Source organism: Oryzias latipes, chromosome 18 (assembly GCF_002234675.1).
Source record: "Oryzias latipes chromosome 18, ASM223467v1".
Lineage (NCBI taxonomy): Eukaryota > Metazoa > Chordata > Actinopteri > Beloniformes > Adrianichthyidae > Oryzias > Oryzias latipes.
This window is the reverse complement of record NC_019876.2, coordinates 18,801,765-18,825,637: the sequence shown is the minus strand read 5'-3', so window position 1 is coordinate 18,825,637 and position 23,873 is coordinate 18,801,765. Positions and strand designations below refer to the sequence as shown.

General features: G+C 38.0%; 3 protein-coding genes across 3 annotated transcripts; all 3 read left to right on the top strand.

Moving 5' to 3' along the window:
- Window positions 1-234: 234 nt before the first annotated feature.
- Window positions 235-2,826, top strand: LOC105356445. Its single transcript, XM_011487620.3, has 3 exons — window positions 235-385; window positions 1,207-1,999; window positions 2,119-2,826. The coding sequence occupies exons 2-3, from the start codon at window positions 1,255-1,257 to the stop codon at window positions 2,673-2,675; spliced, it is 1,302 nt and encodes a 433-aa protein (XP_011485922.1). The 5' UTR covers window positions 235-385; window positions 1,207-1,254; the 3' UTR covers window positions 2,676-2,826.
- An 824-nt stretch (window positions 2,827-3,650) lies between these two features.
- On the top strand, window positions 3,651-7,394 carry LOC105356435 (poly [ADP-ribose] polymerase 15-like). Its single transcript, XM_023948937.1, has 4 exons — window positions 3,651-3,788; window positions 3,956-4,136; window positions 5,071-6,285; window positions 6,448-7,394. Exons 1-3 carry the CDS (start codon window positions 3,681-3,683, stop codon window positions 5,355-5,357), a joined length of 576 nt encoding a protein of 191 aa, XP_023804705.1. The 5' UTR covers window positions 3,651-3,680; the 3' UTR covers window positions 5,358-6,285; window positions 6,448-7,394.
- A 4,522-nt stretch (window positions 7,395-11,916) lies between these two features.
- Window positions 11,917-22,159, top strand: LOC105356433 (poly [ADP-ribose] polymerase 14). Its single transcript, XM_011487586.3, has 14 exons — window positions 11,917-12,195; window positions 12,281-12,405; window positions 14,060-15,559; window positions 15,645-15,878; window positions 17,144-17,368; window positions 17,461-17,515; window positions 17,684-17,830; window positions 18,892-18,954; window positions 19,038-19,214; window positions 19,298-19,477; window positions 19,550-20,161; window positions 20,290-20,426; window positions 21,058-21,238; window positions 21,464-22,159. The coding sequence occupies exons 1-14, from the start codon at window positions 12,024-12,026 to the stop codon at window positions 21,748-21,750; spliced, it is 4,095 nt and encodes a 1,364-aa protein (XP_011485888.1). The 5' UTR covers window positions 11,917-12,023; the 3' UTR covers window positions 21,751-22,159.
- Window positions 22,160-23,873: the final 1,714 nt, after the last annotated feature.

Genomic DNA, 23,873 nt, shown 5'->3' with positions numbered 1-23,873 from the left:
TTCAAATTAATTAAAAACGGAACTCATTTCAAACAAGTTACAAGTTAATTACAGAAGGATTTAAAGTATGACACGTCCTTTCCCCAAAGTTCACTTTGAAAAAAAGTACCTAAGTGATGCATACGTTTTAATACTAATCTATTTATGTCTATGGGTGTTTCAGTTTTCCTTACTTGGTCTCTGGTCCATAAGTAAAAGAAAGTGAAACTTGAAAAGGTTTTAGTGATCTGTCAATGCAAGACGGCTTCATTTTGACAAGTTTTTTTTATTTATTCAGAAATAGTTATAAATTAAGCAAACAAAAACTTTTTGAGATCACAGCTGAGATAAAGCCCCTTCAGAAGTGCTGGCAGATGGACGGAAAGAAGGGATTCTTCTTGGAGAGGTAAGTGTGGACACAAGGCTGGGAATTTACCCAAACACAGACACACTTTTAACTAAAACCTACACAATTACAATTCATCAATGTTTTTAAAACAAACCACAAGTTTTTAGTCTTCACAAGATTAAAAAGAATACAATTTCCTCATCGTCATTATTAACTTTTATCAGAAGTCAGAGCTCTGTCTCCCCCTCTGGTCACTGGTGGGAACCGTGTCCAGCGTTTTAATGCACTTCATCTCCATTTCACTTCCATTTCATCTCAATTACAATCACTCACAATACACTTAAGCACCGCACTGAGCCTACCTCAGTGTGAAGTATTGTTTGTGCCACCCTGCATGCATTACTGAGTGTTATATCCTGACATGATTGTCTGATTTCCTGACCCTGTTTTGTTTCTGACTCTGTTTGCTTGCCCCGACTCTCGCCTTGATCCTGACTATTCTCGTAGTTTCTCTGATGCTCCGATGCTCATTGTTAACCTCTGCCTGCCTGGCTCTGATTTAGCTTTGTGGACTTTTAGCTGAGCTAATAAACCTGCTGCATTTGGAACAAGCTGTCTGCATTTTTTGTGACAACTTTGACCAGCAGATGCTGCTAGATTCATTGATCCTTTCTTTTCCCCCTAAGAAAAGTTAGGTTTTAACTTTCTATAAAAACTTTTCTGGATATTTTTTTTGTGGCAATTTTTCCAGATAAATTGTCCCAGTGTAACAGCCTCAATTGTTCACACATTATTGGGCGAGTCAACAGAGAGGTAAGACAGTATTTAAATATAAACATTTGTCTTGATTAAACTCTTCGTATTGTTTCCTCATCCAGTTTAGGTCTCTGGAGGTGCAGTCAAGAGCTGTTAACTTTGAAGGACCAATGAAAGACCAACTATACAAGAGAATTAAACTTCCTCAGGATTTGATAGTCTTCATCAAAAACAGCAGGGTGGTCTCCAAGTACCAGACTGACTTTCAGCAGAGATTCAAGAACCCTGTGTTTCTGGAGGTGGGGAAAGATGTAGTTCTGTCCAGCTTGTGCTCTCGTGACCTTGATGAGGCAACAGGTGCAGTACTAAATGACCTGAGTGTGGAGATCGAGAAGCTGCGAGGTGCTGCAGCTGTGCTTCCAAATGTAGACAAAATCAAACAAATCCTCACCAAAGCTGAGAATGAGGTAAACTGTGGTGAGCTCAGAGTCATGGTCTCCTTCATCTCAGAGCTGGGTACTGCATCAGTGGTTAAAGTACGGCTGGTGGGCTACACAAAGTATGTGAATGAGCTCAGAGAGCATCTGCTAAATGAGATTATTATCGAAGAAGTGCTTGACCTTGTTCACCCCGAGCTGGTGAACTGCTTTGATGACATCTTGGAGCTCATCAGCTTGAAGACGAGCAACATATCCATGAAAGCCACATGTCTTCCTCACCCGAGTGTGACAGTGTCTGGTCCCTGTCGTCTGGTTCAGGACACCCATTCCGCTCTTGCATCTGCTTTGGCCAAACTGATTTTTGACATAGTGGTCTTAGATGGACCGGGGGCTCTGCACTATTTCAGCACTGATGGAAAAAAGGAAAAAGAGGCTGTTGAGCGTTTGTTCCATGTCTGCATTAGAGAAAAGCAAGGTGGGGCCTTTTTAGCACATTTATTCTCCTTAAATATGTGTTGTGTAAATTTCAGCATCTTTCATGTTTTGACTGCCATAAGCTCATTAACTCACACCAACCTCCTTTGCCTGCAACAGGTTCCAATCAACAGTCTAGCTTCCTATTTGTGGGGTTGACCAGAGATGGTGTGGATGAAGCTGTGACCAAATTAAACATCTTGTTTGAAGATCGCTGTTCTACAAAAATCTTTACAAATGAGGATCTCAAAGACCTCACTGAAGATGGCATGAAGGATTTGAGAAAACTGGCCCAACAGCAGAAGCTGTATATTAAAGAGAACCCGCAAGGCCAGGGTGGACTAATAATAAGCGGGTTAAAAGCTGGAGTCGGCCAGGTGGTGCAGATGGTCGACACCGCCATCCCCCTTAGAAGAGAATTGAGAGTTAAAGAAGAAGACAGTTTATACCTTCGTGTGGCCTGGTGCCTCCTGGCACCCAATGAGAGCTGGGAAAGACTCCCTAAAGCAGAAAATTATGACTTGGAAAAGGGAAATATTGCAAATGGTATAGTGGACGCAAAAGGAATCAAGTGGACTGTGAATCTACAGAAGACAGAGGCCAGAAGTCGAGCATCAAAAAAAGCAGCAAAGCTGAAACGACTGGAGAATTTGATAGGGGAGAATGCTGGTGGTTAGTGATGACCTCATGTTAATGGTATGAAACTCTTTATTTTACCCATACAGCTTACCTTACGCCAATGTTTGCCATGGCTCTACACTGCAAATTATGTCACATTTGCAAAGATTTAAAACCTTTTTTCTAGATGTTAAAGATATTTCACCAGGATTGAAGTGGTTTTAACTGTTCTTTGCTCTACACCTTTACAAGCTTTTCTCAAAATCAGCACAGTTGAGAATTTTTTGTCTCATTTAAGAGCAATGATCTAGAAATAAGGACATTATTGAAATGAGTCAAAATCCTTTTGGTCCATTCTCTTGGCAATGCACAAATTTAATTTAAGACTTAAAAAACTCAAATTTCGATGTCATTTTTGGTTCAATTTTAAGGATGTTATTTTAATGTTCAATAAATGTTAGACTGGCATTCATCATTATTTTGGAAACAAAAGTTGAGATTCAATAGGTTCTGGTTTCAGATTTAATGAGGATTTAATAAGACTGGTCATCTTGTGTCAGCTAAGATCACATTCTATTTTGTTCAGGTTTTGTTCTAAAATGAGTCATTTCCACATGACACAAGATGTTTGTTTGCAATCAAAGTGAACTATAGTTCAGTACACACAAACTCAAAAAATAAATAAATAACATTCAATTTGAAGTAAGTCTAACATTTAACTTTTTCAGCTTAATTTTCCTTTTTGAATTCTTGTGTAATAAGTAGAAAGAAAAAAACGTACAAGGCGAATATAGAACAATGCATCGTTTCTAGATTTTAATATCTTCTAATAAGATTTTATAACTTTACTACTTTCTATTGATTTTCTTTGTGAGGTTAGTGTAAGGTTTTCCTTTTTTTAAGTCATCTCTTTTATTAAAAATAATTCTTTAGATCTGGAAATGGTCAGATCATCGTTGACAAATAACTATTTCAACAGGGAAAATCATCAGACCCATTTTTTTATTTTAAAGCCCTTCTGTCCTTTATTGTCAGATTTTACATTCCCCCTCTACTGGGACAGCATGGCTTCTGGAGAGAATCTGAAAGAAGTTCTGCTGGACCCACAGTCTGCAGAGTACTGCACAGTACTGAAACGTTTCAGAAAAACAGTAAAAAAGACTGTTTTGAAGGTATGTGGCTGTCCCCCATGTTCATTTATAACATTTTGGTATTAAAATGATCTAAATTTACATTAATCCTACATTAATTTTAAATTGTATTCAGAGGACTATTTGGATTTTAAAAATATTTGAAACATTTACTTTAAACAGTTTTTTTCCTTATGTTGTGTTGCTAGATTGTTCGCGTGCAAAACATTCATCTGCGGCGTGCTTATGAAGCCAAGAGCAAACACATTTCTGACAAAAACAGGCTGGAAGGTGGAGCAGGAGAAAGACTTCTTTACCACGGGACAAGTCAAGAAAGCCTTGACTCCATCAAAACAGGAGGATTCAACCGAAGCTTTTCTGGGAGAAACGGTCTGTTTCAGCCAGATGACTGTACCCGCCACATTTCATTCAGTTAACTTAAATTGCGACCAACTCAAAGCAGACATCATCACCTCTCTCTCCACAATAGTAATCTAATTGCAATCCAAATCACTTTAATTATAAGCCCGTTAAACTCAGAGGATCAGCTAATAATTTTATTAAGTTTTCTATATATAATACCAAATATTAAAAAGTAGCTTAGCTGGGTAAACCAATAAAGTTTCATCTTTTTAAAAAGAATACAGTTTTAACAAAATATGTAACAGTTTGTATTAGTATGAAATATATTAATCCTTTTTGTTGTTTCCACACAAATGTAAAAAATTTTTACCTTTGAAATCTTTTCAAAAAGTGTTGTAATTGGTAATTTTAGAAATATGTTAGAATGTTAGAGAACATGCTGGATTAGTTAAAAAGGTTTATATACGTGGGAGCAGAATAGAAGGAGTAACGTATGGCAAATCAGGGTTTGAATCCCAGGGGGCCTAATAAGTTTCATCCAGTGTGGGTCTTTGGGTAAGACCCTTCACACTACTACCTAACTATATAGCCACAAAGGGGCCCAAGTCTGGGTACCCCTGTATCGGTCCCCAGCCCTGATAAAATATAGGATTGTGTCAGGAAAGGCAACCGTTGTGAAAAATCTCTGCCAAACTGCCTGTGGGAATCAGTGAAAGCAGATTTGCTGTGGCGACTCCCTGAAGGGAAATATGCTGAAAGGTGAACAACTAAAAAGAACAGTATTTGATGTTTGCAATGCAAAAGTGATTCTTTGATATTTGACGTGATATCTCTGCTTCCTTTATGAAAATATCTATATCACCACAGTGTTGGACCTGAATAACAATTGAAAACCTAATGTTAATTCAGTAGTTTTGATTTTTTTTTTTTTTTTAGATAACACTATCTTCTTTTTTCACAGCGACCGCCTTTGGTCTTGGAACCTATTTTGCTGTAGATGCCAGTTACTCAGCCAACTCAAGATATTCTACACCAGCTGCTGATGGTTTTCAAACCGTGTTTGTGGCCCGAGTTCTGACAGGCGTTTTCACTCAGGGCCGAAGCGACATGAGAATGCCTCCACCTCTGAGCATTGAGGAGCCTCACAACCGATACGACAGCCTGGTGGACAGAATAGACAACCCCAGCATGTTTGTGGTGTTCCATGATGACCAAGCCTACCCGGACTACCTCATCACCTTTAGCTAGTGTTTCAATTTTCTATTAGATTAAAACATAGCTTGAGAAATCAGCAGCAGATGGTTCCAGATGTAAACGCTAACAACTATTTATGCTGCTGTTAATTACGTGATTTATATGATTCTTTGTAACAAAGAATATCATTATCTTATCATTTTGCTGCGCTGTTATCAACATGTCTCCAGTAACATTCAAAATCATATTGTCGTTCTGACAACCTGACTCAGTCTCACTTTTAATCGTCGACTCACGCTTCAGGGGTGAAGAGTCTCACTTTCATCAAGAGTGTCCATAAAAGACAGACAAATCTATTGTTTCACCCATCTTACGAGCCTGTGTGTGTGTAATTGCGCATACAGGAAACACATTTGGCATGGAGGATATGTGACAGACAGAGCTTTAGGTGGTGGTTTGTCCCACATGGTGTTCCATAGTTAAACATTCATGGCCAGCACCTGTCTGTTGAGCTGTGATTGGCTCACAAGGCTGATAAATAGCAGCAGTGGGAGTTCCATCTAGATGCTGGTTTCCTGGTTTGGCCTGGGTGGGTGAGCTTGACATGTGGACCGGTTTTACGAAAGCTTTTAATCATTTGAGTCCTTTTACTAAAGTTTTTAAGCATTTGAGTTTGCAACATTTTAAATTCTATTTATATTAACAGGTGGTGGTATGAGTTCTGACCCTGGGGCATGAGAGGTAATATAAGGGTTTGTAAAACATGTTTGTCCCAGGGGAGAACTAACTTATTTTTCTTTTTCCAGCAGAGTTGCCACTGCTGTTTTGCTTAGTGTTTTTAGTCATTGTTTTTAATGTTTTAATCAAGCTTGACACCCTTGCTTTTATCCATTTTTAAACTGTTTTGTGCTCATTTTTAGTATCTTGGTGTCTGGACCTGGCTGAAGGTGGCTGCCTCCTTCTTTTATCCTTATGGTAGCTGGTGGGTGCCATATTTAGTATTGTGCAAGGGGGACCCCCCTGTTTTCAGCCCATAAATCAGTGGTGACCTGCTCAGGTGCACCTCTTCTGTTTTGTATTTTCTTTTAATCACTGTTTGGTTTGTGGTGTGTTTTGTTTTTGTGTGCATTTGGGCCCTGAGCAGGTACTCCTGGTGAGAGTTGGATCAGAGATCTCCCTTGGTGGTGTTTGTGGCTACCCGCCAGTGCAGTGGGGCTGAGGCGATCCAGGAGGCAGCCGCCCACATGCAGTGTTGGAGTGCGGTCCAACTGTCCGAGTCTATTTTAACTTTCTCTTTTATGGAATTTGTCAAGTTTTTAATTGTACATTTTTAACCTTTATGAAATACAGTCTCCATTTGGGGTGCACATGTAAGAGGACATACGGTCACAGATGCAAAGGCACTAGATGCAACAGGTTTTTCAACAACTTCTGGTAATGGAAAAACTTGCCCACCCGCCAAGTCATTTCCAAGAATGAATGAAACACCACTAATTGGTAACCCTGAGCAAATGGCTACTTTAACACGTCCTGTAACCAGTGGAGAATGTAAATGTACTTCATGTAATGGCACTCAAATAACTCATTTTTATACCCCAGTCAGAACCACAAGAGGTTTCTTCTGACAATGGCAAGACTGACTGCATAAATGACAAGCACTGGTGTCAATAGTAACTGGTACTTTATCTTTGTCCTCCCCATATAAAGATACATAACCATGAGAACTAAATGGTACAAAATTGGGTTCAACGTCAGTCTCAGGATTTTGTTTAATGGAGTTTTTCTCAACCAAAAGAGTTAACAAAACCCACACCAGTAGGAGTCAGTTTGTTGTCAGTTTCTAAGAATATGGCATGTTGCAACCAGATGTCCAGGCTTATGACAATAAAAACATTGTTGATTGTCACCAACAGACATGGACACACCCTCACGCGCTGCTTTTGGAGACGTTTTTTGTTCGTTATTAGAACTACAATTTATTGATGGAAGGAACATTTTTGAGTCAAAATAAACTCATCTGCCATGACTGCCGCTTTCATAAGACCTGTCACCTTCTGTTCATTTAAATAAATGACCATGTGCTCTGGCAAACATTTCTTAAACTCCTCCAATAGAATAAGTTCTCTTAAATCCTCAAGACTTTTGGATTGGAAGTATCAAATAAAATACGGTAACACTTTATATTAAGATTCCTTAACAAGCTCTGTTAACACATTAACAAGCATTATAAATGAATTTATAGGGTGTTAGTAAGACATTAGTACAATAAGTCTAAAAAGGTTTATTAAATTACTTAACACATTTACAAGCATTATTATAAGGATGTTTTTAAGATGCTAATGATGCATTTACTGATATTATAGGTGCTTAACAAATGTCTGTTAATAAGCTTAATAAGATTTATTAACAACCTTTGTTAACAAATTAAGTATTATTGTTTGGGGTTCTAGTAAGATATTTATTAGCATTATAGACGCCTGACACGAGCCTAAGTGTTCATAAGCTTAATAAGTTTTGTTAACTAACTTAACAAATTAATAGGTTTTATTAATGTGTCAGATGCTAGTAAGATATTTATTAGCATTATAGATGTCTTGCAAATACCTGAAAGTGTTAATAAGATTTAACATCTAAAGTCAGACCATTGTCTTCTAAATCCATATTACTAAACTGCTTATAAGCTTTACAAATGTATTAATTAACTTTGTTAATAGTTTATTAATTGTTTTGCAGCACCTCATCTAAAGTGTGGACGTTTTTTAGCACAAACAACCACAAAGCATAAAGATTGTAAAAAGAACTCTATGACATTAAAACAGACTAAACATACACAAATCGTTCTGTAAAAGATATATAATTTAATTCAGACAAATAATTTAAAAAAAAAAACCATATATACTGGTGTTGGATGACAAGCATCATAGCTAATAAGGATAAAGTATTAGCATGATCTATCCTGAGTGAAACATTCATTGCAAATCCCATCACCAGGAGACAGTTCTCTGTATTCTATGTCAACTGCATTCAACCACTGTTGCCTTGCTTCAAAGTCCACAAGAAAGTTGCACAAGCCAGTCATTTTTGAAGACCGAAGACAATAAACCTACAGGAACCATGCTAAAGCTAACACGCTAACCTGCCCATCTATGAATAAAGATGGGCAGGTTAACTAATGTCACCATTGGCTAATGAATCTGTCAATCAAACTCATCAGCAAAACAGGCATGCTCGCTTTCAGCCAATTGAATGGCCTCTTAGACTTTGCTTTCACACAGGTGACGAAAAAAGCCCCGCCAATCTTTGATTCTGTACCGGTCGGTCGTTAGCGTGTTAGCTTTAGCATGGCTCCTGTAGGTTTATTGTCTTCGGTCTTCAAAAATGACTGGCTTGTGCAACTTTCTTGTGGACTTTGAAGCAAGGCAACAGTGGTTGAATGAAGTTGGCATTGAATGCAGAGAACTGTCTCCTGGTGATGGGATTTGCAATGAATGTTTCACTCAGGATAGATCATGCTAATACTTTATCCTTATTAGCTATGATGCTAGTCATCCAACACCAGTATATATATATATATTTTTTTAATTATTTGTCTGAATTAAATTATATATCTTTTACAGAACGATTTGTGTATGTTTAGTCTGTTTTAATGTCATAGAGTTCTTTTTACAATCTTTATGCTTTGTGGTTGTTTGTGCTAAAAAACGTCCACACTTTAGATGAGGTGCTGCAAAACAATTAATAAACTATTAACAAAGTTAATTAATACATTTGTAAAGCTTATAAGCAGTTTAGTAATATGGATTTAGAAGACAATGGTCTGACTTTAGATGTTAATAAATCTTATTAACACTTTCAGGTATTTGCAAGACATCTATAATGCTAATAAATATCTTACTAGCATCTGACACATTAATAAAGCCTATTAATTTGTTAAGTTAGTTAATAAAACTTATTAAGCTTATGAACACTTAGGCTCGTGTCAGGTGTCTATAATGTTAATAAATATCTTACTAAAACCCCAAAAAATAATAATACTTCTTAATTTGTTAACAAAGGTTGTTAATAAATCTTATTAAGCTTATTAACACTGACACATTTGTTAAGCACCTATAATATCAGTAAATGCATCATTAGCATCTTAAAAACATCCTAATAATAATGCTTGTAAATGTGTTAACTAAGTAATTTAATAAACCTTATTAGACTTATTGTACTAATAAATGTCTTACTAACACCCTATAAATTCATTTATAATGCTTGTTAATGTGTTAACAGAGCTTGTTAAGGAATCTTAATATAAAGTGTTACCAATACTTTTCTCGTGCAAATTCTACAAATGTCTGGTTGGCAGTTTTTACTACATTCCTAAAGTTTTGTCAATATGCTTCAGGGACAAGTTCATAAGCTTGCAGTTTTCTTCAAAACTTCATAATCTAGACTTTGGTCAAGTGATAAAGAGCAGACTTCTTGGGCTTTACCAACAAGTTTACACTGCAACAGTAAAGACCAACACTCCTTAGGCCAATTTAATGCAGTGGCTATGCACTCAAAAGCACCAAAATAAGAGTCAACTTCTGATTCACAAAATAAGGGGAACTAATGGTATATATTTACTGATGTCAAAACCGTTCAAAGGAGAGGCAGATGTGCCTGGAGGTGATGTGGCAACATGATCTTTTCTCTAACTCAAAGAGCTTTAATATTTGTAAAACAGGTTGTGTGCATTTCTGATTATTGAGACTGAATTAACTCCATACTCTAATGCTGTACCTCGAGCTCTTTGTGACGGGTTTGCACTTCTTTAATGCGGAGGGTCAACTGAAGATCCTCGGTGGACATATGAGGATGATAATCAGAACCCGATTCATTTTTTCTGTCTGGCATCGAACACACCAGCAACCTCTGCCACCTTAGTCTCCACAGCATCACCATCCTCATCCTCAGCAACAGGTGACGCAGAGAAGACGCCCCTCTCCAAAAGGGCCTCGCACAGCAGCTGCTTAATCTCAGTTTTCCGGATGCTGGAAGAGACTTCAAGGCCAAAGCTGTTAGCAATAAGAATCAAACGTGCTTTTGTACATTAATCTAGTTTGTCCAGCGACGGAGCCGCCAAAAAAACCAAGAAAAACATCCATAATGTCCTCACACCACAAGAAAAAAAACTGCCAACCAGAACTCACCAATGCAGAGCAGAGAAAACCCAATGGACGAGCCTAACAAGAACCCAACTCTTACCTAGTAAAACAACATAAACCAAAAGACAATAACTTACCTCCCTAACATAACATGAGAAAAACCATGAGTCAAAGCAAATGGCAGTCCACTCCTACAACCCTAAACTCCATATAGCTGGTTTTAGGCAAAGGTGGGAGATGTCAAATGAGCATCCTTTGGTCTTTTTCTTGGTTCCTTTTATAGCAGGTGTGATTCCAGGTGTGACTTCAGGCAGCCAATCCACTCCTGGTGCTGGAGCACCACACCAATCGCAGCCCGGCACCTGCACACTGACATTTGCAAGACACAAAAACAAAAAACCACACAAAGAAAAACGTCCTGGGCGTAACAATCAATTCAAATAAGTAAAAATAAAAATAAAAAAGAATAACTATCGAATAGGAATATTCCTTAATTTCAGCCAAAACCCAGATTAAAAAATTAGGTCTTGAGCCATCTTTTTAAAACATGAACAGTCTCTGACTCTATGGACCACTGGCGAGGTCCATAAAAACTGAATGAAGCCTGAAGGATCTCAAGGTCTATGAGGGCTCATACCGTAAATCATATCAGATAGATATGGTGGCCCAAGACCATAAAAACATTTCTAAAATAAAAAAACTTTTTTTTTATTTTAGAAAAAAACACACACACACACCCAAGCTCGGAAGACCGTGCTATAAAAAAATAAAAATAATTCTTTTAATTCTAGCTGACTAGATCATTCTAACCTGCTAGAATTAAAAGCATGCATTAAAACCTCTGTGGTGGTTTTAATTTGTAGAAGTTATGTAATGTTCTGTAACTTGAGAAGCTTTCATTCTGCTATTTTAAGATTCTGTTCCAACAGATTCCAATGACAATATTTACACAGTTCTTTTTAGTTTTGGCTGGTACAATGTCAATTCTGTATTTGTCTTATCTGATCTATAGTGGCAGAAATTCAATAAATTACCTAAGAAAATGTTCTAAATAAGACTAGCGTCTCTGCATTAAAGGAATGAAGCCTTATTTATTTAGCTCTTATATGGATCTTTACAACTCCCTCAGGGGACCAAAGTGCTTTACAATAAAATGAAAGACAAAAGAAAATGTAAAATTTGGAAAAAAAAGGGTATGTTTTTAGTTGACATTTAAAACTGTTAAGGTCTGATATCATGCACAGTTCTGCAGGAATATTGTTCCATAACTAGTAGCTGGCCGGGTGGCAATGAAAAAGGCACAGTCACCCGCAGTGTTTCTGACATGTTTTCTCTGAATCTTATTTAAACATTGAGTTAAAACACTAATTTAACTCAGATTATCATTTGAGACTCAAACAATTACACTGCATGTAAAGATATATTCACAAATAGCTCACTTCCTTGCAAGGAACTCTAAGGTGTGTTTTACCGGCAACAGGACGAGGAAGGAGTGGCACAGAAACAAAAGTGAAACAAAAATTGCAAGTTGCTGTCACGGACAGTCAGATGAAGGAAAGCTCTTCTTTTCACTTTCTTTGATAAAATGGATGAATACCCACATCCTTTATTTTTTGAAGCCAGGGATCTGAGCAAGAAAGAAAAAGGAAAGATCCACCTATATTTTCAAAAAAAAAGGGATTCAGGAGGAGGTGACTGTAACGAGATACAGAAGATTGGAGACAATACGTATAAAATCTGTTTCAGGGCAAAAGAAGGTAAGCAAAGACAGCAACAAAAAAAAGGAAAAAAAAGTATTTTTGTGAGATTTTAGACTTTGCAGTGACCTTTCTCCTTCTGAAGATCGGGAAAGGGTTTTGCAAAGAAAGTCTCACACCATCTGTCTTCCTGATGGAGAACTGCATCTGACTGTGAGCTTAAGCAGCTCCCAACAGGCTTCAGATCATCCATCAACAAGTCATGGTCAGGTGAGCATAGATTTTTTAAAGAAAGTTAAGCTGCTACTTGACCTCCTGTGGTTTGAGATTAGCTACTGTACTGACAGATTCACAAGCTAAGACGGGTTTTGGGAATTCAGATGACTTAGTGGAAACCTAAAATTGTCCCTGTGTCACATCTTAAAATGCATTAAACTCATTTATTAATAATAGTTTAATAATAATACAGTTTCTTGGCTTGTTTTCCAAAATCTTGGCATTTTTTTAAATAACAGTTTGGAAAACATGACAAGAAATAAAATTATTATTTTCTCTTTTGTTCTGCAGGCACCAAACAAAGAAAAATAAAGCCATATTTAAAACTACATAAAAACACACAATTAATTTACCTTTTTCCGAACTAAAGCTAATATGGCTTTAAAAATGCTTTAGAATATGTATAAAAATTGCTGCGTCTTTGCCGGTCTTAGTAAAATTCAGAGATGTCCCATAGGACCTACTGTTTCCAGTTTCCTCTTGTTTTAATGTTTAACATTTCCTTTTAATATCTGGAAATTAATTTTATTTGTATTTGTATTTGTATTAATTTTTTTAAGTATTTTTCTACAGAAATAAGAAAAGCTAGGTAGTTCCCTGCTCCTCATAAAACCTTTATTAGTATTTGGACAACAAAAACGCATTTGAAAAACTCAAAGGTCAAAAATCAAACGTCATCATTCAATATAATCTCCTAATTTTCCAGTTTCTTATTGTGTTTAGTTTTTTAACATTTCATTTTGATTTCTGAAATTTTACTTTTGTTTTTCGAAACTTTTGATTATTATGTTTAGATTTCTGGAATTTGATTTTGATTCTAAAATGTCATGTTTTTTTTATTCTTGTGCTTTTTCAGTTGTCTTAAATTTGAGTGTATTTTGGATTGAGTGATTTGTCCGTGTGATCTGCACTTCAGGGCCACTGTACGGAACCCCTCTAATGTGCAATAACATGTCACTGTGGCCAGACTGACTGACCGCCATAGTTCTGTTAAGCCACAAAGGCATAAAGACTTCATGAGCTTTTTCACATATCGAACAAGCTCTATCAAAGAAATAAAACTTCATGGACCAAATACTGTAGCTGATGGTCTTTCAGGTTCCACAGGTCGCTCAAACAGAATTGCTTTTATGACAATTTGTATTGATGCCAGTCTGAATGCAAGGTTCAGGACTTGATCTGGACCAAATTAAACTGACTTTGTCCAGATTTTGTAGTCTGAATACCCCTTAGCTTGGATTCAGACTTAACTGTTTGAAAATATTTCCCCTGGAATCAGAATTTTTACAATAAATCTGATTAATAGGCCATTTTTCCTGAGATGTTAAGGTAGCTGCCTTTAAGCTTTTACCTAAAAATTCTACCTTTGACACACATACATGTGGATCTTCTCCTCAAAAAAAGTTTCAAATATTTAATGAAGACTATAAAATTTTTCTTAAATAGATTGATTATCTAATAAAGGTCATCTTGAGTAAAAAGGTCAATGTTCAAATGAAGACCAAATCCCCTTAAGCTATGATTACAGTTAAGTTTCAATTTTGTTATGTCAAGTCACAGCTATGCATCAACTACACAATTTTATAACAGACTAACATTTAAATATGTTAAAAAAATTTCTAAATAAAATGCTCACTTTTCTTTTCAGACATTCACCAAAGCAAACACAAAAGAACTTGAGAAAATTTTCCAACTTGAGACCTTCCTCCTGTTTTACCTGAGAGATTGCCCCCAAGCGTTGAAGTTTTTACAGAAGCAGCTCTCTACTATTGACTGCAGTGTGACGCTAGATTTTGAATCAGAGGAGGCAGTGGTGAAAGGAGATGTTGCAAAGGGACCAGGAGGAGCTGAAAAATGGGAGCATCAGGTTGATAAGATATTCATTGATCTCACTGAGAAATATACGTGCCATCATGTGTTTGAACCTAAACTAATCAAGAAGGTCCTGCAGGACCTTTCCCATGAGACTGATGATATACAAGTGTACTATGAGAAAGGTTATGTTGTGGTGGTGGGAGAGACTGATGAAGTGAAAGAGAAGGTTTCAGTTTTAGAGAAGGCCCTTTCAACCACCATGGAGCTACCAATCATGGAGAAACACCTCCAACTGATAGAAGAAGAGCTCAAAAGAGAAATGCAAGCTGATTCTCCAGAAGTTAAAATCACTACAGGTGCCAACGTGGTAATCTTGGAAGGTCCTAATGAGAAAGTAAAGTCAGGAGCTGCAAAGCTGGATGAAATGGTCAAAAAGATAAAGGAGAAGAGACTTCAGCTCCCTTTATGTCTGTCTGCCTTCATGAAAACCAGCAATGCCATCTCCAAGTACAAAGCTCGATTTAAGCAGAGTTTTAGAAGTCCTGTATCCCTGGAGCTGGATTCTGACCTGCGTCTGTCCAGTCTGTCCTCTGTTTCCCTTGAGGAGGCAGAGGCAGCACTTCTCAGAGAGATCGCTGTGATCAATGTTCAGCTGCCGGCAGCTGCCACTGTGACTCCAGAGCTGAAAAAAGTCTTTAACAAGGCCAAAGATGAGGCCAACTCTGTGGAGCTCAGAGTGGAGGTCAGCTCCATCCCAGGTGTCGACAAAAACACAGTGCAGCTAGTTGGCTACAGACAAGAAGTGATCAAACTTAAAGGGTTACTTGATGAATATCAGTTGAATCAAGCTCCAACTCAGGAGACCCTGAAACTGCCAGATCCAACTCTGGTGGACTGCTTTGAGGAAATTTTGAACAGGATTGGAGTGAAAATAACCAGTGTCACATTAGAGACCTCACACGTCCCATATCCATGTGTGGTTCTGTCTGGTCCCCGGGGGCAAGTCAAGGATCAACATCAGGTTCTCCAGTCTGTTTTAGCCAACCTTACAGTAGACTCTTTAGTTTTAAATGGGCCAGGGGCTCTGCGTTATTTCCAGGGAGATGGAAAAGTTAGCAAAAATTTGGTTGAGAATTCCAATGAGGTCCTTATCAGGACGCAGCAAGAAGTGGGCTCCCCAAATGTAAACACCCAACAGCTAGGCAGCAGCAGCACTACAAATGTGACATCACACAGACCATCCCATAACAGACAGAGCAGGAGCTTCGTTGGAAGTCCCACAGCCAACAAAATAAATCTAAGGATCAGGCTTTGCTGTCTGGAGGATGAACAGGTTTGGGTCATTTTCTTTTACCTTGCTGAACATCGTTGGCAAATTGCAACACTTGTGTTCACACACATTCTCATTTTTGTCACAGGTGAATGTCATTGTGGCTCCCATGGTTGCGAATCAGCTGACGTCAAATAATATCAGTAAATCCCTGCTTAGAAAAGCGGGCAGCACGCTTCAATCTCAGTTCTCAGCAGCAGCAACCTCTGTTCTCCACCCTGGAGACGTTCTTCAGGTTCCTGGACCTCCATCTCTGGGATGCTCCAAGATCTTCTTCATAGAGTGCTTGCCTTGGGATGGAGTTGGAGGACAAAGTGTACAGGTGAATTTCAATCATAAAGAGAAAAACCTCTCAAAATAATATTAGGGAGAATGGAGAATTCCATTTACCTGGTTAACACTGCCATTCTTGTTTACCCTTTTTTAACTATTCTCTTTTCTATTCCTTTTTTATTTATTTATTTATTTGTTTTTTATTTATTTAATTATTCATTCATTCATTCATTCATTCATTCATTCATTCATTCATTCATTCATTCATTCATTCATTCATTCATTCATTCATTTATTTATTCTTTTAAATGTTTGTTTTAATCTTTGTGAGTTGTCTGATGAGTGTGTGGAGCAGTGGCCTCCCATGTAATTTCCCACGGGATCAATAAAGTATCTATCTATTTACAGTAATTGAAATATGAAAAGCATTAAAGTAGCACTTGGTCATCTTTTTATCTATTTTGATACTGTTCTTAGTGGTTTTTAAATTATGATTGTGCCAAAAATTTAGCCAAAACCCCCCCAAAAACCTGTGAATTTTTGACATAGTTTCTGCAGGGCAGCAGTAGTTTGTCAGAAATTCTCCTCTGAGTTCTGGGCGTTACACTTTTTACAACTGCATTTTTCGTCTGCTCCTAATTCACCACTATTTTTTAATAAATAAACAAGCTTAATTTTCTGTCCTCCATCATGAGAAAAATGCCACAAGAACATGTTAAAAACACCAAAAACACAATTTTCGTTGGAGTGGGTCTTGAAAGTACTCAAATGTTAAACAGTGAAGCTCAGACTGATGCATATTAGAGGGACTGAGCTTCCATTTATTCAGCTGAAGAGTAATTTTCAGTACAGAAAATTACTGAACATTAATGGAAAGAAAAAAAACAGTGAATTTTAATTTAGATCATTGCTGCATAGTTGCTTTAATAGTACAAGGCTTAATCACAAACAGCTGTTGGAGGTAATCTTAGTATAAGCAGGTAAAATAGAGAAAATTTTCCTTCAGTGTTCAGGCAAATTGCATAGAAATTAAGCAGGAAGTTACAGCTGATAGCAGGGAGCTGCCAATGAACCTTCTAGGAAGTTCATTATAAACAGTCAAAAACAACACTCTTTGTCAGTCTGGATGGTTATCATTATTATCTGAACATATAAGACAAACATATTTTCTAGATGACAAATTTCCTTTTTCCACAAAACACATTTGTTTTTTTGCAATCAATAACGTGTGTTATTATTAATCTTTTTGTTCAAATATGATTATTGCAATTATCCCATTTTCAAACGCAACTGTGTGTCACCTTTGACTTGTAGGCTCTAAGCAAAGGGCTGCAGAAGTGTTTTGACCTCTGTGTACAGCAAGGATATGGCTCAGTTGCCATACCAATAATTGGACATGGAATTGTTCTAAAGTACCCTCAAATAGAAGCTATTAAAGTGCTGACAGAGAAGATTAACGAGTTTGGATTATCTGCAACTTCAGGATCTCTCTACAGCATCAACATTGTGATCCATCCTGATTATCGTGACTCTGATAAGGTTTGCTTTTAGTTCCACTTTTAAGTGCTCTACAGAATTTAAACAGACTATTTAGAATCGCTAATGTTTACTTTTGCTGTTTTCTTTGACAGGCTTACCATGAGGTGCACAAAAAGCTCTGCTCAAGTATGAATCATGCAGGTGAAGGTAAATCAGATCTCATAACCTTTTATGAAATACACCAAGGTAAAACTGCCAAGATCTTAATAAGTAATGTAAAGGTAAACTATCAAATGTTTACCTTTTTAGTAAAATGTTTATTAATCAGAATGAATACTTGTTTAAAATGTGTCAAACTGGTGCTATTCTTTGCAGCAATATTCAAGTCCCTCACCAGTGACCTTGATGAATTCATCATGGCTTTGGGAGGAAAGGTTCAACTGCACCTTGTGTTTGGGGACATCACCAACGAAACTACAGACGTTGTGGTGAACACAACAGACTTCACCAATTTTCACAATGGTATTTGAAGATATCTAGAGCAGGTTTATGTTTCTCTCATTGATTGCAAATGAGAACTACATTGAGTGTGGTGTCACCCACAGAAAATGACTTGTGTCTGGCTCCAACAAAATAAAATCAATTGAGTCGCCATTTTTTCGCGATACGGCCATCGCCATGTTGAAACCAGAACTCATCATTAAGCAGTGATTGGTCTGACCTGGTCCAAGTCAATGCTTCCATGGAAACCACTTTCACCAATCCAGACTTAGCTTGTTGGAATGCCGCACCTCTACCTCTTAAAAGCAGGCTCAGAAGAATCTGTCAATCAAACGCTGCAAACACTTGCTGCAAAAGGTTGGCCAGATTATAACTTGAATGACTTTCAATAAAGAAGTATTATGACAAATATTATTAACAAGAACATGTTCAGAAAAGGTCTCACAACAAGAATGACTGTTCTGACAAATAGAATGACTGATTATAGCTGTTTATTTCTCTATAGAGGTCTATGGGATTTTGGCTACTTGGGGTCAGTGGGTACTTCCTGTTGGAACGCCATGGGGGAGGAATCACTCATTCCAGTTCTCATATACAGTCAAGAGTTTTCCATTGAATCTTTTGCCTGCTCTGTTTTTTGTTTAATTTCAAAGTATATTTTTTGAAAGTGCAAAATACACATTTTAACATGTAGTTGTAAAGTGATACCTGACAAAAATGTTCCCTCGCGTTTTCTAAGGTGCCAATGAAAAGTCACATATCAGTCATAAGCATCAACAGGCCCCCATCAGATTGTAGTTAAAGAATTTGAACTAAAAACTCCTGACTGCAGTGTTTTCCCCAAACATGTGGAAGCCAGCTAGTAGTTGCCAACATCAGCATGATTTATGCAGACACATTCCAATGTCATACAAAAACACTTGCAAGGGAAATGTTATTGAAGACCATTACCGGTATGTAAAAATGCAGTGCATCAAGTGGGACTAGTCCTATTGTCTCCAGTACACTAGGAGACACAGTTTCTCTTTGAAAATGATAAAGTCTTTGGTGTCTACGATCACATGAATCTTTTCATCACTTAGAGGGGGTGTGCAAAGACATCCTAACAGTGGCTGGACCGCAGGTGGAGGCAGAACTGAAAGCAGGTCAGAAAGGAGAACAACACCACACTGTCAACAAGAAAGTGCATATCAACAACTGATTTCTATTTTGTGTGTTTTTTATGCAGCCAAAGTGAACTGTGGAGACATTTTTGTGACCCAGTCTGGGCTCTTCCCTTGTAAAGCGTTTTTTCATGTTTGTGGTGAAAAAGATTCAAATCTCATTGAGAAACTTGTAGGCAACATCATAAATCAATGTGAGAACTCTGGGTTTGAATCTGTGGCCATTCCTGCAATCTGTGCTGGTATGTATATTGATGTCTGTGAGCTTTATTTAGTTTGAAATCAAAAACAATTTTTAAGTTCATGGAGATTGAAATGTGTGCAGGGGCTGGAGGGTTGGACCCTGGTGTTGTAGCAGGTGCAGTCCTCCGTGGAATCAAAACTGCAACGTCATCCAGGAATCTTAGCAAACTCACCTGCATCCATCTTGTCCTGATTAGGATGAAGGTTTTCCTAGTGTTCAAAGAGGAAGCAACACAGATGTTTTCCTCTGTTATTAAGAGAGGTAACTTCTTCCTCTATTTTTCAAGTGTTTCCTTTACTTGAAGATTTTCACTGACGTGGTTTATTTCTCTAGCTGTGTCAGCACCTTTGATGCATCAAGTACAACCTCAATCACCTCCTCAGTTCAAAGATTTGAAACTTACTTTCAAAAGTTCAGGAAGTCAGCAGTCCACCTTCAAGTTCATTGGTCTTGGTAGAGATAAAGTTGATGCTGCCATGAAAAATCTAAAGAGCCTGTATGAGGCTCAGTGTTCCACTCAAACCATCAGCAAAGAAGACATGAAGGTCCTCACCCAGGAAGACATTACGGCCTTTAAGCAGCTGGTTGAGTCTGAGGGTCTATTTATGAAGGAGGACCCATCAGGTGGCCTAACAGTGACTGGACTGAAAGATGGAGTCAACCAGTTGATGTTGATGATTCAGTCCTGTCTGCAAGGCAGATTGAGAATAAAGGTGAGAGTCACAGAGGAGGAAGATTTGTATAATCGCATAATGTGGTGCATCTTGGACCAAAACGGCATCTGGCAAAGACTTCCAAAAGTAGCGAACTACGATCTGGAAAAGAAGGATATAGCAGAAGGAATAGTGGATGCACAGAATGTCACATGGCAAGTAAATCTGCAGGAGATGACAGCAACTGCAACTGGTCAGAAGACCAAACTGAAGCGTCTTGAAAATCGAATGGGTGAGAGAAACAAAAAATAAAAACAATGCCATGCAAATGATTTGATACCTTGCTGTTGTACTTAGACATGTAATCCAGTTTTTGTTTGTTTGTGAGCCTTTGTTTCTGATTCATTTAATCAATTTCAGACTTTAGCTTTCCTCTATACTGGGATAGCATGACTGCAAATGAGTCCATTACAGCGGTTCCACTAAAGCAATCCTCTGCAGAGTACAAGGTTGTGAAGGAGGCTTTTAAAAGGACTGCAAAACAGACTGTAAAAAAGGTTAGTGACTGTCCAAGAGCATATATCAAACTCTGACCTTCTACTCATACAATTACATTAAAATAAAGTTTGTAATAAAGTCTTCAAGATTTAACAGTAAAAAAAAACACGATCTAATCTAAATCTTAACAGCAATTTAATGAATAACTAATGATAAACTTGGTTTGTAGATGATTAGATATGCTACATTTAACTTTTAGGTTAAAATAATCTTTTAAATCATAAACAACCCCTAATATTTGATTGTCTTGAAAATACACATTTCAGTTTGTTTCACTTCAATAAATAATTAAGTAAGCAGATTTGAATGTTTTGTCAATGTTCAACAACTAATAAAATGCCATGAAAAAGTCTCAGGTGATGTAAATATGGGCCAAGGCTGGCCAACCCTTGTGACATATCTTTAGGTTTTCATAACAATCATGTAGGTTTAAAAATGATGATTTATATTTACTTTTTTACTCAAATACTTGATTTTTCCTTAATAATTGTTTGCCCACTTTTAACAACTGCTTCTTGGGAAACTATCAAGACATTTTTCATGTAACTGAATAATTTTCAAATCAACAGTTTGTTTCTTGATACAATTTTAAGTTGCCAGATGCTTTTTGTCCCAAATTTTTTCTGTTAGATCGAGCGCTTACAGAACATTCATCTGCGACGGGCCTATGAAGCACAAAAGAAACACATAGCCCATAAGAATGCAAAGCTTGGAGGAGCAGGGGAAAAGACTCTTTTTCACGGGACAACACATGAAAACTGTGACTCCATCATGAAAACTGGGTTCAACAGGCGCTTCGCAGGACAAAATGGTAATTCTCCCTTTAAAAGTCCTTATATCCATGCATTCTGTTATTGATTCTAGTTCTTACTGTAAAAAATGATCAGTGTTTTTTTGCAACCATGTCATGGTTTAATAGTAATGGATAGAAAAGCAAGTCTCTTAACAAAACCTGCACAAAACTGGAACTTTCAAAGCAGCAAATGGGGGATAAATCAAATGCAGTTACAAATGTGACTTCTGTTCCATGTTCCAGCAACGGCATATGGGGAAGGAACCTACTTTGCTGTAAATGCCTCCTACTCAGCACAAAGCACTTACTCCAAGCCAGGTGCTGACGGTTCTCAGCTGATGTTTGCAGCTCTGGTGCTGACTGGCGTCTACGATCAGGGCCAAAGTGGCATAAAGGTGCCTCCACCACGCAATGCTCAACAACCCCATGAACGTTATGACAGCGTGGTGGACAATCTGAGCAATCCTAACATGTATGTTGTGTTCCATGATGACCAAGCCTATCCAGATTATCTCATCACCTTCAAGTAAGAGTTGATCAATTTTTTTTTCTTTTAACTATTTGCAAAACAAATTAGAAAATGTCTTTTATTAAGATTAAAATATACTCATAAATAATACAAATAATTTTGTGAAAAAAACTAAAAAATATAAGCTTTTACCTTTCAACCAATTCAAAAGATTTTTTTTGTAAAATCTTGCTTTTTTTCCTTTTGATCACTATTGATTGTTTTCATTGTATGTGTTTATTTCTTGTTATTCTGAAAAAATAATGTTTGTATAAATTAAAGTTTGGACTTCATTGAAAAAAGGGTTTTCAACTCCATAAGTTGTTAAACTTCTTCCAAAGCCCTTTTTGAACTTTGCATATTGGGATTTATTAAACTTCTTTTTGTAAAGCTTGATTTGTATTTTGTCATTTCGAAATAAAAAAAAAAAAGTTATGGCCAATATTTCTTGGAAAACACTTGTTCTGAGCTTTGAAGTAACAAATACTTCATATTAAAGTAGATTTTTAATTTTTGTTAAAATCATTAATGAATGCTGTGAAATCTAATTATGTTCCCTTATTAACTCCATACTTATTGTCCCACTGGTAGATGATGGTCATGATACCTCTAACCTCTACACACTCTACCCGCATTCATGATCACAGTACATCTCCCCTTATCCGCTGGTAAAATGTTGATACTGTGGTCCTTCCCCAGGGCTGTCAAGGCCTTTCTTTCATCTGACAAAGATTGGAAGGTGGTGGTTTGGCACTGGACAGTGCAGCCGAAATTTTGAGTCGTAATTCTTCAGCTAGAGATCCAGTCAAATTGTTCCTCTTTATGGCATGATTGGATGTAACCGAGAAATTCAGCCCCTTGGATAATACCTCTTTCTCCGTTTGAGTCAGCTCGCGGTTTTGAAATATTCTCAATCGACTTCTCTCTATCAATCAGTGCCATGGTGTGGTTTCCTCTACTCTCCCTGTTGAGCCTGTCCTTAGGAATCTGTTGTTGATTTGTGAGAATCTGAAATTTCTTGATTTGCCGTTGCTTGCTTTTATTGTGTTGTGCCAGTTGTGCCGTCTGGGTGAAACCGACAATCTTCTCAAAGACTTCTTCAGTAACAGTTGCGGCCAAATTGTCCTGTAGATTCTTCATTTTACCTTTCAGGTTGTTAACGATTAAATACGTCTGTCTGATCCTGTCCTTTAAAAATTGGGTCCTGGCTCTGTGCATGATGTTCTCAGCTCTGTGTCATTTAACCAGTTTGCCCATCATTAGGCTTTTGGGTATCACGTTGCTTTGTCTGCATCTCATGTTGAACCTGAGGTGGTTCTTGTAGTCCGCCAATTTCCTAGCTGTCTTCTCCAATTCACATGTTGGACTGTTGGACAGTGGACTGCGACCAGGTGAGTAACCGAAGAGATTTTTTCATAGGAGGAACAACGAACTGGCGACGAAGGATGATCCAGAAGCTCCTTAGGCTGCAGGGTTGATGAGGTAAGTGGGAACAGCTGGTCTCGTCCAAGGCAGAGCAGGCGGGGGAGGGGGAGAGTAACTGACAGTGGCGCCATGACAGTACCCCCCCTCAACGACCGCCACCCGGTGGTCCAAGGCGACGGTCAGGATGAGCGTGGTAGAAATCATCGATGGGGGTATGGTCCAGAATGAGGGAACGGGAGATCCACGAACGTTCCTCTGGACCATACCCCTCCCAATCCACCAGGAACTGAACACCCCGCCCACGGCGCCGGACATCCAAAATCCTGCTGACGGTGAAGGCAGGCGCGCCGTCGATGGTACGGGCGGGCGGAGGGGAAGCGGACGGCGGACAAAGTGGACTCTCGGTGACAGGCTTATTTTGAGACATGTGAAACATGGGGTGAATCTTGAGATGCTTGGCACTACGAAGATGGGCCAGGTTTTTTGTGGTCAGTCCACACAATGAATTGTTGTTCCGCTCCCTCCAGCCAGTGGCGCCATTATTCCAGTGCGAGCTTGATGGCCAATAACTCCTGGTTGCCCACGTTGTAGTTTTGCCCTGCAGGGCTTAGTTTACCGGAAAAGAAAGCGCATGGTTTGAGTTTACCTGAGCCCTTCTCACGTTGAGATAAAACAGCCCCCACACCAGAATCTGAGGCGTCTACCTCCACTATAAACTGC